The sequence below is a fragment of the Nomia melanderi genome, chromosome 6, assembly GCF_051020985.1.
Source record: "Nomia melanderi isolate GNS246 chromosome 6, iyNomMela1, whole genome shotgun sequence".
Classification (NCBI taxonomy): Eukaryota; Metazoa; Arthropoda; class Insecta; order Hymenoptera; family Halictidae; genus Nomia; species Nomia melanderi.
This window is the reverse complement of record NC_135004.1, coordinates 17,987,656-18,001,265: the sequence shown is the minus strand read 5'-3', so window position 1 is coordinate 18,001,265 and position 13,610 is coordinate 17,987,656. Positions and strand designations below refer to the sequence as shown.

The following is a 13,610-nucleotide window of genomic DNA, read 5'->3' as shown; positions in this document are numbered from 1 at the left end:
AACGATCGCAGAGCAGTTGCACGAGGTCCGCGACGAGGTTTCCGCGGCTCTCCGCGTCGATCGTCGAGGACTAGGTTCCCGCTGATGGCATCTATCGCGAAGAGGTGAGTTGGAGGTGAGTGGAGGACGATGCGGATGGCGGGCTTACCTTGGGCAAGGATGCCAGGCATTGCTGCTTCACGTCCCAGACGAGCTGATCCTTGGGGAACTGGAGACACTTGCTGACGTACAGCTCCGGGACGTGCACCCTGGCGAGGAGGACTCCCTCCTCGACCGGGCCGGCCTCCGCGACTGCAGCCGCATCTTGATTCTGCTGACCTTGAGCGTGGCCTTGAGCCTGGCCGGCCTGCGGACTCGTTGCCTGGCTCGTAGGGGACTGTCCCGTGCCGGCTGGCGACGAATTCTGCTGCTGCTGCTGCTGCTGCTGCTGCTGCTGTTGCGACTGCGGTTGCTGCGGTTGCTGCTGTTGCTGCTGTGGCTGCTGCTGTTGTTGCTGCGGTTGCTGCTGCTGCTGTTGTTGTTGCTTCGGTCCCGCCTCCATTGCGAGGACCTCGCGCTTCTCGGGGATTCCACCTTCACAGGCTCACATCTGGAACATAGAACGAAACGGGGATCTGGGTTAGCGAACTTCCAGGATAACGAACTTTTAACCCCTTGCACCCTGAAGTTTTTCACTAGAAGTATTTCAACATTTTCTGTTGAGATGAAGACGATGTTTTGTAAAACCAACTCGACGAGAAATTCACGCGAATTGGACTAAGCTATTTTACGTGAATATTTCTCAGATTGATGCATTGTATGAAGTATAATATTAAGTATCAAACTTTATAGCTTCACTTAACGCAAAGGATTAATCCTCCGCCAGACTTCACATAGTGTAATAAGATTCGATGTTAAATTGAATGCGATCGGACGTGAAGTATCGACTAGATAGGTCTATCTCTCGATTCCTCTATTCCAACGTTTCCTCGGAGAAGCAGTAATCTAACGAGAAAACTTACGAGCGCGCAGGATTTTCCCGTGGAAACGGGTTCGAGCGGTTTAAAACGTCCGGGAAGAGTTAAAACGCAGCGGGGCACCGAAGATTTTCGATAAAAGTCGAGCGGCCTAGCGGCGATAACGCCTAAACCAGGAACGGTATCCGGACCGTGCGAGCGCGGCCGATTAAGGGGACAGTTTATTGGCAGCAATTCCGCGCCGGGAGTTTTACCTCGTTTTTTATTCGGCACCGATTAACCGACCCGATTGCGAACGTTACCACGGCCGAGGTTTGTCGCGGGTCATATCTGGTAGGGAATCTCGAGGAACGACGCGCGCGGCGAGGACGCCGGACGCGGGCGGAGAGGGCGGCTTTCGTCGGAGATGAAGAAATTAAAACAGCCTGGCACTCGCAGTTTATAACCCCGCCGCGTAACGGTAAGGGAAGGACGAGATTACCGCAATGGGAATAAAGAAACGGCGCCGAGACGCCGCGTCGATTTTTTAACGCTCGTAAAAGCCTTTTATACTCCGTGGCCTCGCCTCTCCTCTCCTCTACTCGCCTCGCCTCGATATATTTTTCACTCTGCCGTTTACGTCTAACGCGGTCCCTTCGAACAATCTAATTAACGTCCGTACACCCGGGCGATCTCCCTTTGAACTAGAGTGTTCTTCGTTTTTTCCTATTACGCCTCTGTGCGATAGAAACATTGCAACTCGATACCACTTGTTTCTCTGTGGCAACCCTTTGTGCTCGACTGTCTCCTCTAACACTTTGCCGGGACACTCGAAACTTCTATGCAGTTGAATTAGTTGTCTTAGTAAAGGAATTGGAATTGGAATACTGTATCTCGTGTATCCAAGAAAATTCGATTCGTTCGTTGCGTTACTAGGGAAATTGATGTTTATGTGAAAAATTTCATCCATGATTGACATGGGAGTCGAAGTGATGACTCATCGTATAAGGAGACTAGATGAAGAGTTTAGTACATTGTAACGAATAATCGATTGAAGCTGTATTGCAAGTGTCGAAATAAAACAATTTTCAACGATGTGCCACTGTGTATGAAATGAAACGATACTGTAAAATACGGTACCGTATTGAATTTAATAAACATACGAATGTTTATTCCCTTTTTTGCCGATCGATATTGAAGTTTCGCAGGAGCGCGTACCTTTCTCTACCTGTTGGCAAGTTATTAACGTACAAGGTGCTTTCACGGGCCTGCTCCAGGAATAAATTACGAGGCGAGGAATTAATATGGGGTTACAGAACAGATTTTCTCTTAATTGGATATCAACCATGGTCCACTTTCGTTTATCGAATATCAATTTATATAATCAAAGTCTGGTACAAAATTATAATCGCAGTTAGGAAGGGGGACCACGATTTTTCAAGTAATCCGTGGAAGAAACAATTGTTGCAGGACATTCGAGAGCGTGCATTGTCAGAGCAGTAGACGGGGGATCGCAAAAGAAGCAGAGCGCAGACGGATAAAAGGAGGAACAGAGGAATCTCAATCTTCTTTAGACCGCGTCTCGACACTGAGTCAGGGTCGGGTGAAACATAATCTAATTACACGTTACTCATGACGATTAAAATGTAACAGCCGATTCAATTGATTCAGTTACGAGATACTTTCTGCAATCATCGCTTGTTCCTGGCCTGCAATCCTGGGTAATTACGGTGAGTTGCGGCTTACAATTACACAAAGTAATTGGTGATCCAATCAACTGTTGCAATCGCTATTATTAATTTATAACAAGATCAAGTTCCCTCGAACACTGTTCTAAAGTAACACAAAGGAGAAAGCCTGCAGTTAGACCGGCCAGAAGTTGTTACATTGAGAAAAGAAGGGAACATCGGTCTTCTACCCATCGGAGAAATTGAAATCGATAAAAGGCAGAAGAAAAACGGCAGAGACACGCGATGGGGTTTAAAGGTAACTCGATTCGCGTGGTGAATCGATTACGCCGTCGCCGATCGATGATTCTTCGCGCGGTTTTGCGCCCGCGATCCGCGAGAGGAATAGGCTTCTCTTGGCTACACGATAACGCCTATGCGTCTCGTCATTTTCTAATTCGACCTCCAACCTCGAAGAGAGAGGTTAACCGTCGATCAACGATAACTTACGTCCTAATGAGCGGTTTGATGCGACGCGACGCCATGCGACGCTTTCACTCGCGAAGCTTCCAAGGCGGACATGCGTTTATAAAACGTCGAAATAAGAAGTCTATTTCTTGTCTCGTCCGCAATCAATCCTTCGATTAATAAAAGAACTGAACGTTAATATTCGTAATCATTACTCTACTATATTTACTATCTCATATATCCAACAAAACTAGGTTCGTTCGATACGTCAGAAGAAAGTTAACGGTCAAATATATGTAAAACAGTGTCACTCAAATTTGGGTGGCATTCGAAGTGTTAGACCTCTTTTAACCCTTAGCAGTCTTAGGAGTCTCGACATTCTATTTTGCAACCTCTACCTTTTAACAATCTTTTCTACATTTATTTGTAGTATCACAATTGTACCATTTAAAGGTAACATTTCAATGACTAAAATATTCTTGAATAAATAAATATAGCGTCATATCAAGCTGCAATTGAATGAACTAACGTCGACGTGAACCTCAAACTGAGAAGCCAAGAGCACTTCGGACCGCAAAGGGTTAAGTAATTTGAACAGACCTTGAACGATATCATTCTTCGTAGGTTCAACTATTACTCAACCTAACTTTTCCAAATGTTTCTACGTAAGAGTGCATCCATCGAGATTTCGATGGATCGATAATTTAGCTTGCCTTTCGCTAAACCAATTTCTCCGATAATTCGCCAGAAAAGGGTCCGTTACCTTCCGAATAATTGTGAACCGAGAATTCAGGAATAGGTCAGCGTTAAAGCAGTCCACTGACGATTTCCAAACGATTTCCAAATTGTTCACGTGTCAAGTGGTTCGCGTCGGCGAGCAACCGATGCACGTGTGCGTGATCGATCCCGAGTGTAACGAACAATTCGCCGCAGAACTGCACCGTATCGATCCGCCGATTCCTCCGCGCAATTACGTAACGAGTGTAATAATCGCGGCAACAAACAGACACGTGATTCGCGTGTTTATTGTGCGATTAACGGCGAGGCGGCCAGACGGGTTTTGTCGTACGCGATCAACGTGATCGCCGGTTGTTCAGCGCTTGCCCTGCTGCCGGCTGGAACTCTCCAGCTTAGCGCCGAGCGGTTTCGCTCGCGAGTTACGGGAGAACGGAACGAAAGTGTCGGTAGTCTTGCGAATTCGGCTTATTCGTTTTTATTTCGGTGCCACGTGGGAGGTTGCCGGGCCGTTTCACGATTAACACTGGGTTCACGGAACGCGTCAAATCGACGCATGTTGGATTTTAGAAATATTATTTTGCAAATGTCTACGCTGATTTAGATTGATGCGATCGCACTGACATGTACCTCAATTACCTACTATCGAATCTCCAATTGCAAAAAATACCATTGACATTTCATCAGAAAATAATGAATATTTATCGAGAAAAATATTCTCGAGTGCAAAGGGTTAATGAATATGGAATCGATCGATCGTCAGCTCTTTTCAGTAGAATAAGTGGTGAAGGTAAGTGATAGTAAGAATGAGTGGCAATATGAGTAATGATGCGAATAGTGTAACGAGAACAGGGAATGGTGAAACTAAGTAAATGATGAGTTCAGTGAATATCAATTAAAAGTAAGGTAATTGGTTAAAGCAAGTAGATAATGAGAACGGCTATTGGCAAAGATAAGAAGATATTAAGAATAATTGTGTGTAGAAATAAGTAATAAACAAGATCAAGTACTCTAATTCTCTCGGTAATTTCAGGAATAACGATTACCATCTCACGATCGTCGTGTTTGATTAATCGTTTCAGTCGGCTGGCCAATGAGCGTCGAACCTACCCGGCCTGCCCCGAGAAACAGGATTTAAAACCGTTCGAACGGAACCCGGTAATCACGGATAAGAACGCGCGGAATCGCGGGGAATGCATTTTAATTCGGCATGAAATCTCTGGAGGAAGCTGCGCGCTGTGAGATTTTCATTGGGAATCGGGAAGGAACGATATCTCGTGCGCGGCACAACTCGATACGCGCGTTCGACGACGAGATACAGAGCGCAACGTGTCCGGGAATGCGGACTCGAGAGAGCGAGCCGAGCGTTTGATGGTCATTTAGCGTGCGACTTGACGATGGAAAAAGCCGAGAGCAAGTATTAGGCTCGTCCCGTTTAATTCGATACTCTACGCAAACGCTGCGCGGGGGAACGGTCGATTGATGAAATTGAAACTAATGAAATCGATGGAAGCGGCTCGGCGCCGAGGTATCGCAGGTGGAACGCGCAATAAACGGTGCCGCGATAAAACCCACTCGTCCGCGGATGGTTTCCGCGTTGACAATATACCGGGGGAACGGCGCGGTGGGAACGCGTCGACGTTTCTCTGTCAAAAGTATCGGTTTTTCGAAGTTAAACGAATCTAATGATCCGGTTAATTAAACACGAAATATCTGCCGGCGATAAAGATAATAAGTTTCTCGAGAAATAATGAATAAACACGTAGAGACACGCGAATACGAGTAACAGCGAATAATTAAGGACAGATCGTATATAGCAATAATGTAGATTGAATAACTAGTAATGGCGATGACCTTTAGTTATCGCGGAATTACCGAGGAACTTTTTATTATTACAATCAACTTATTTCAATCTCGGAGCGGGTATATTACCCCTTAAAAATGTTTGATCGTTCGCTTTATAAACGCTGAACGGCTGTTCCGACTTTCATACGGTTTTCTGACTAAACGCGACAGAAGAGGAACGGTTTGACGGCGGCCGTCGTAAAATAACAGCGAGTTTTAGGAACGTCCTAAACCTCTGATGGATCAAATATTTTCCAGCCGCAGCGTGGATTTTGCAGACGCGGAAATCTTGTCGGGGAATTTTATAAATTCTTCCCGAAAGTCGAGCTGAATTCTCATAGAATTTTATCGTTACATTGTTATCAAGGGAAGCTGATTGCAGAGAATGTTTGAACGAGGACGTTAATTTATACAATGTCGCGGCGTAAAAATATGATCGATAATGCGAATAATTTAGCTGTACAGACCTTTACATCCACCGTATCACCGTCCGACTCGCGATACAGCCGCAATTAACTGCCATTATCTCTCTAACCATATTATCGTTATCTGACATGCATACTAAAAGGCTTATTTACCAGCCAGTAAAAATAATAATAAATCTTCGGCTTCCTCGTGCATTTTACGACGGATCAAACGAAGCGCACGAGTATATTGAATCTGTGACGCGCGAGGGAAGGATTAGAGCCGCGAAGGTGAACCGCGCAACAAGAAGAAACCGACGGCCGAGAAAACAAGAAATAGATTTCCGCGTTTCGCTGTCGTTTCGATGCAAAAACCGAGCCTCCGATCTTCGACTGCGCGGATGCGATTTATCGGATACTTCGGGCAAAAGGGAGGAACTTCGCTCGTTCTTCGAGGCGGGATCGCTGTCAGCTTAATGAGAGTGCTGGGAGCGAGTCGCACGACTCTCGACTAGTTTCGCGGCTCGTCGCGTCTCTCCGCCGGCGTCTAGACGCCGAGTTCTGCTTTGTGGCGAATACCGGCGCAGAATGGCCGGGAAATGTTTCGGGAAACAATATTGTTGCGAACCAACCGCCAGCGAGACAGGTCCTGCAGCGAGCACGCCGTCTCTCCTAATTACCTGGCAGTCTAAGTTAATCGCTCGCGGAGGAACGTAAACAACGGCTTCTCGAGCAGCTTGCTACTTCGTACCGTCCGTTGCAGCGAACCTGGCACTCTCGTCTGAGTGGCCAGATTCGTAGGCGCACGCCTGATTGGCTGCGGAGCTCACGCACACTGAGCGCGTCACGCAATGGAGAGTGGGGACAGCCGTTTCCGGACGCGCAATTGGAGTTCCTGCAGCGACTGTCTCCGCCCCTTTGGCATCACGAGTGCAAGGTTCGCTGTAACGCACGTTACAGTTTCTGAATGCGACTTTATCTTAAGATTCATCATGTTGGAAGAGTTCCTCGAACCTCGGAATTTCGAGGAATTTTCAGAATGTCCAACTATTTTCAGTTTATTCGATGAACAGCTCGTGTTCCTGAATTGCAAAGTGAAATTCATTTGATCACTTGCGCCCGTCCGCAAAGTGCATTTTCAGTACTACAATGAGTTCAGAGTTCGCATTGTTTGTCAATCGCGTTGCTCGGCCAATAGCGCGTTTGTGTATATTAACGAAACGAGCAGCCCAAGTCAAACAGCGAGGACAAACATTTACGCGCACGCACATTTTCGCGAGACATAATACACACAAGTTGAAGCACGATCAGCCCAATGGACATAATTACGCATATCGCTCTTCGGTCGGTCGGGAAGGATATATACGAATATGGTCCACGCGTTCAAAGAGGACAACACTGCAAACATTCCCGAAATAAAACTGAGCCTCTATAGACATTCATGATCCTGTAGATTTTGGAGCCTTAGACCTTGAGGCCCTACAATCTTAGACACCTAGAGTCCTCGAGTTCTAGACACTCTAGACTCTTAAAAATTCCTGAAATTTCTGAGGTTTTAGAGATCCTAGAGATCCTAGATTCTAGAGATCCCAGAGATCCTAGATTCTAGTTATCCTAGAGATCTTATGTTCTAGAGATCCTAGAATCCTACAGTCTTCTTAGTCTTAGAGATCCTAGAGATTCTAGATTCTAGAGATCCTAGAGATCCTAGATTCTAGAGATTCTAGAGATTCTAGAGATTCTAGAGATTCTAGAGATCCTAGAGATCCTAGAGATCCTATATTCTAGAGATCCTAGAGATCCTATATTCTAAAGATCCTAGAATCCTAGAGTCTTCTTAATCTTAGAGATCCTATATTCTAGAGATCTTAGAGATCCTAGATTCTAGAGATTCTAGAGATTCTAGAGATTCTAGAGATTCTAGAGATCCTAGAGATCCTATATTCTAGAAATCCTAGAATCCTAGAGTCTTCTTAGTCTTAGAGATCCTAGAGATCCTAGATCCTAGAGATTCTAGAATCCTACAGTCTTCAATCCTCTCAGCCCCAGAGTCGCACAGTGCATCGCAGAAGGCAGCCGAGCCCGGGGATCCCGAGCAGCAGAGTCTCTCGCGAGATGTGTCAGGTGGCGCGGGGAGAAGTTTGATGGGAAACCGCAGACGCCATTAAACGTAACCGTCTTGCCGGCAGGCCGGGCTGCGTTAAAACTTTAAATAACCCAATGACCGCACCGCTCGTGTATATACACGCTAGGTACGCTTCGAGGACAATAGAGTCCAGGTAAGCGAGCACGGCCGCTCTCAGCCGGGCAGTCAGGCAACCGGGCCGGCGAGCCGAGGCAAGACAGGACGGAGTGGAAGCGCCGCAAGGTCGCATCCTTCGCGCCCGAGCAGAAAAACGCAGCGCCTCATCCTTAGGCGTTAATATTCCGGCCGACGAAGGGATTTCCTTTTTCCAGTCCCTCCGCCAGAACTGTGGCGCGGGAGAGAATAAAGAAACCCGCGCGCGTTCGCCGCCCATCCGCCACCGAACCGGCGCGACGCACGCGAGAAAGAACGGAGCCGAATGGACCCCTTCGAGAGTTTCTTGCGGCGGCGTCACGCGATCGGGCCGCGTTAATCATTTTGTTGCCACTGTGTCCGCCGGCCGCGGACGCGATTATCGTCGACCATCGTAATCGATGTCGCCGCGCATCCCCTCCGCCCCACGTAAAAACCGGGAGCCGCGTTAATGCCAGCCGGCCACGAGATGCCTGACGCGCTCCGAACTTTTCTGCCGGCGGCTGCGGTTACGAATTCGAGTTCTGACGAACCTGTCGCGTCGAAGCGGTCGGATACAAGTATAGCCAACCGCTGAGAACCTGCCACTCGCCACGTTGCAGGATATCGCTTCACCTTCGTTGCGCGATTGGCGTGCGTCCTAGGAGATCGAACAATTGGAATCGAATCTGATCAATTAGACAAGTGCCAAGTTCCTTAGCATTTGACTGTGAATTCACTGAAGGATGAACTTGGGAAGCTGAGAGGGGATGAAGCGTCTGGGATCTAGTAGACCCGTGACTTAGACGCTAAGAGGAGTTAGAGGTTTGACTGATGTTTACATATAAATCGACTCGGAACCGTCGGCGGAGTGCTGGAGCTGCCACAAGTGTCCGCGACAGGTCTCGGGTTCACTTCGGAACATCATCCTCTCTGAGGACAAACGCACGAGGAGCCCGCGAGGAAACGTCGCGATTGTTTCAGGAGAATAGAAAAGTCTTCTTCCAGTTCCTTCCGCGAGACAGAACTTTCTCGGTTGCTCGAAAACAATCGGCGCCGCGGTGCTTCCCTAAAAACGCGCGCGTTTGGACCGACAGGTATTCAACTTCTCGAACGTTCTGATGGAACAAGCGCGGAACTCTTTGTTCGCGAAGACCGAGCCGAAGAAAACGGCGTGTATCGGAGATTAAAGAACTCGCGGCGTCTCGCCGCGCGCTTCCACGGCGGGCAGCATCCCGCCCCTCCGCCCCCGGCCGGCGCAGGATAAAATAGACTAAAGAGACGTAATCCCGGCACCCATAATTCTAATAATCCTAATTCATGTTTATGACAATGAAATGTTAGCATCTAATATCCTAGAGCCCATTTATACTCATTATCGTCTATATATTGCGAAAAGATACGTCCGAAAACTGCCTCCGCCGATCGAAGGCACGGCTAGTTGTCGAGGGACGAGAAGTTACGGCACAGTTAAACCGTGGTAAGCGCGGAGCAGTCGGCAAAGTGGTAATTCGGAGCGTAGCTAAAGCTATTTAGGCCCCTGAATAACGATCGGCATTGGTAACCGAGCGGGGAGCAAGAACGAACGAATAATAAACTTCTCTCTCCCTCTCGTTCGCTCTCGCTCGCTCCGACTCTGTCTCCTCTTCTCCCACTCTCTCTCTCTCTCTCTTTCTCTCTCTCTCTTTCTCTCTGTCTCTCTCGCCTTTTCCCCGGCGCAATTCATTCCCCGTTGGTATTCGAGCGCGGGGCACCGTGCGCCAATTCCGGCGATACCGATACGCTACCGCTTTTTCTAGCCGGCTAATCGATTATCGGCCCTCGAGTGGGCTATCTTTGCGCGAGCCGGGAGACCAACAGGAACAAAACGCACGCTGCAGGGAAAAGGTGGAGGTGGAGACGGCGATGGCAGCGGCGGCGGAGGAGGAGGAGGAGGGGGGCCCGCAAGAAAGATAATAAGAGGGAACAGAGGGAGACGATGATGAACTGGAGGAAAGGGTGTACGGACCGACGGACGGACAGCGAACGCATCAATGACAAGCCGTAAATCATAGTTTTACGACCCGTCTTTATGTGGCCCTTATTCGTGGCACTCGACGGTGGAGTGCCTTCGCCGCGATTTTTCTGTCTGGCCACCCTGTGTGTACCGCGGGACAGGGCCGTATCGGTTCCCCGTAACCTCGTGGACGCTGTCTTGTTATCCGTTAAGTATCGAGATTCGGCTGATCGCCAGCGATTCGTCGTTGAAAGCTTTGTTTCCGTTTGTTGCGTGAAACGGGGATCAATGGAATTTGGAAATGTTCGGATGTTTGGTTCGAGTGTTAGACGATTGTTGCGAAAGAATTCGAGATGAGAGGAGATATATCTGGGATTCTGTTTTCTATTGGTTTGCCGAGTTTCTAATGAAATGGGTTACCACAGGTGGTTTAGATTAGAAATAATTGGAACAAGTAGAGTAGACTGTTCAGTGATCTTTCGTAGGAACGACGTTCGCATTTTGAGTGTTCCATCGTATTGGACACACCGCGGAGTTTCAAGACAGATAAAGACGTCGCTGGGCTCTCCGAAACTCTGTGCCGTCCCGATTTTTAGAGGGCAAGGCACGCTATAAACGCGCGATCCACTGGCAGCATAAATTCAGCGGAGATACTACCGTGCCTGAAATTTATTTATCAGCGGAAAGCCGTAGGAACTGTCCGAAAGTCCTTAAACCCCATTTAGCGAACCATGAAGATAAGCCCGGGCCCTTGTTCGAAGATAAAGAGGAGAAGAATCATTACCCAAAATCCGAACCACCGTTGTCCGACAGAGACACGCATGCTCACCCTCGAGAACAACAGTAACCTCGAAATAATTCCCGATCGTTCTCGTATTACTCCGAAAGTTCCTCGAGTCTACTCCGCACTCGTTTGTTTATCATAAAACGCGCGAAGCCCGTGGTCGGCCAATAACATAAATTCGGCGGGAGATAGCGGCGCGGGCTGAGATTCGTTCGGCGGAAGGATGGCCGGGTAGTTTTTGAACCCCATTCGGAGGACAGGCCGAGATAGACTCTCCGTCTGTCCGCTCGCGCTCGCTCGGCGCGCAAAGGTTGCTTGCTGGCTGCGCCCCTGGCCGCACGTAAGTGCATACAGCAGGTACCCGGTGCGTGGGCGTCGCTTTACGGGTTTGCTTTTAAGTGGCCGTACCTTAATTCGAGAGTCACCTAACAGTGTCGTGCTTAACGGTGATTCGAGCGTAATTAAAAAAATCCAAGGTTGCCGGTGGAAGTTCGTGGCCTGGCGACGATGGGGAGGAACGCCGAAGGACGACGAGGGTTAAAGTACGACCGTGACATTCTCGATTCTGCAGCCGCGGATGCGCCTCGCGCAACTATGCTGCGCGCTCGCCATTATACTAACCCCCGAGGGGTTATGCGAAGAAGAATTCTCGCGCACGTCGACCGTTTAACCCCTCGCTCCGTGATTTCGTCGAGGACCGTGCTCGCCGAATTAATTTTATTAGTAGCACTTAAGGCTCTCGTCTTCTCGCGACGCTCGTACGTGGAACAGAATGCTCGCTGAACGCGAAGATGTTAGTGGAACTTTTAGTACAATGATGTAGAAACTGTATATTAACCCTTTGCACTCGACAATATTTCTCATTGAAAACATTCGGTACTTTCTAACTAAATGTTAACGATATTCTTCGCAACACAACTGATTATCTTATATAAATTAAGAGAACTGTTTTACTTCGATGTTTCATGTGTTGATACATTACAAGGTTTAATATTGAATTGAGAATTTTATAAGTTCGCTGCGTCGAATCAGGCGACTGTAACCCCTCGAGTGCAAAGGGTTAAATTATAGCGAGTACGAGGAATAGAAATGGAAGCCTCTCGACTTGAGAGCCAATGTTCGAGGAGAACGCAAGGATGTTCCTGATAGCAGAATGATCGTTTTCTTCGACTTGTGTGCAACGAATGAAATTGGCGTTAGAACGGAGAAATGGGGCAACGCGAGGCTCCGACGGTCGAATTCGTAACACGCGCGGATACTTTGTCACTCGGTATCGACGGAGCTATCGAGATCCGTTCCCCGATAAGACGCTCCTAAAAATTCAGGTCTCGAATATTCCTGCTAAGGGCGAGGAGATACTGCGGAGGCAAGCGGTTTTTTAACGAGGCTAGTCTCTGATTGGAGGGGTTGCTCTGACCGTTGACTTTCCGGGAATACGACCTTTCTCGACCCGTCGATCCCTTTGTTGGTAACTGGACTACGAAAGTTTGCGCGAACATTTTTTCGATGGACGAAATCCTATGGTAATGGATGCTTTTAGCAGATTACTCTTTTGTAGAAACCGAGTTCGAGCCGCGGGAGTCGATGTTGCTCGATATTCGAGACAAGTGTTTGCCAATATTCTTCGAATCGCGGTTCCCTTTTATGCTGGTTAAGCTGCAGAAGCTTAATTGAACGTATTTTAAGTTAATTTATTCTCTTTTGTTCTTCGTCCGCGTGCCACACGTTTAACGAATATCCATCGATTCACGAAATATCGATGCTCCAATTACCTCAACGACGCACGAGCATCCACATCCGAACAGCACAGTTAATAATAATAATAAATAATAATAACAATAATAAATACATCGAATCATTGTACGACTGCTCGCGATCAATCACCGAATCAACGCGATCGAAACCGAAGAATCCCAAAATAAAGAGGTTCGCGTCGCCAGTGTGAAAGTCAAGATATCCATAATGGATTGGCTGGAATCCAGTTTTAAGCAAACCTCGAGCCGCTTCCGATCTAATTAAGGCATATTCCCTCGAAGGAACCGCTCGTCCCAATTCCGTCTTCCCTAAAAGCGCGCGGAATCGACGGCGAACAGAAAATATCCCGTTCGATACGACCGGAGCCTTGTCTTCTGAAGTTTTTAACGAGCCACCGTGGGTTCTCTCTCGGCAGCCGCGAAGAGGGGAATCTCGTTAAGGGCGGATAAGAAGGGGAGACAGAGAAGAGGCAAGAGAAAATATGCGGATCACGGAAAACCAACTGAAAATACACTCGCCGCGCGCTGGCTTCCGGCGAAGACGTCTAACGGGATACGGGAGACAGACTGGAGTCGCGTAGTCTGGCCGAAAATAAAAAATTCAACCTTCCCTGTGACAAAACTTCAAACTGTTCAGCGTTTGCTCCGAGAACAGTTTATTGTTTTATCATTTATACGGTAGTTCTATCTATATGACAGTGGGATCGACGCGTGAATCGGTTTTTTTAAGGTTAGAACGCTGGATTTTTATAAAAATAGAATTGA

The 13,610-nt window shown here is 47.9% G+C and overlaps 1 protein-coding gene across 10 annotated transcripts in view; it reads right to left on the bottom strand.

The window, feature by feature from the left end:
- Prosap (SH3 and multiple ankyrin repeat domains prosap) overlaps nucleotides 1-13,610 on the bottom strand; it is a 266,877-nt gene that overhangs the window by 77,845 nt on the left and 175,422 nt on the right. For 9 of the 10 annotated variants that reach the window (XR_012998868.1, XM_076368719.1, XM_076368725.1 and 6 more), the window contains one exon: nucleotides 149-589. Coding sequence is in view for 9 of the 10 variants with exons in the window: in XM_076368719.1 (XP_076224834.1) it covers nucleotides 149-541 (393 nt within the window). In the remaining variant the exon portion in view is untranslated. Of the gene's footprint in view, nucleotides 1-148; nucleotides 590-6,117; nucleotides 6,151-13,610 lie in introns of those variants that run through there. The other variant, XM_076368722.1, reaches the window with a different exon arrangement.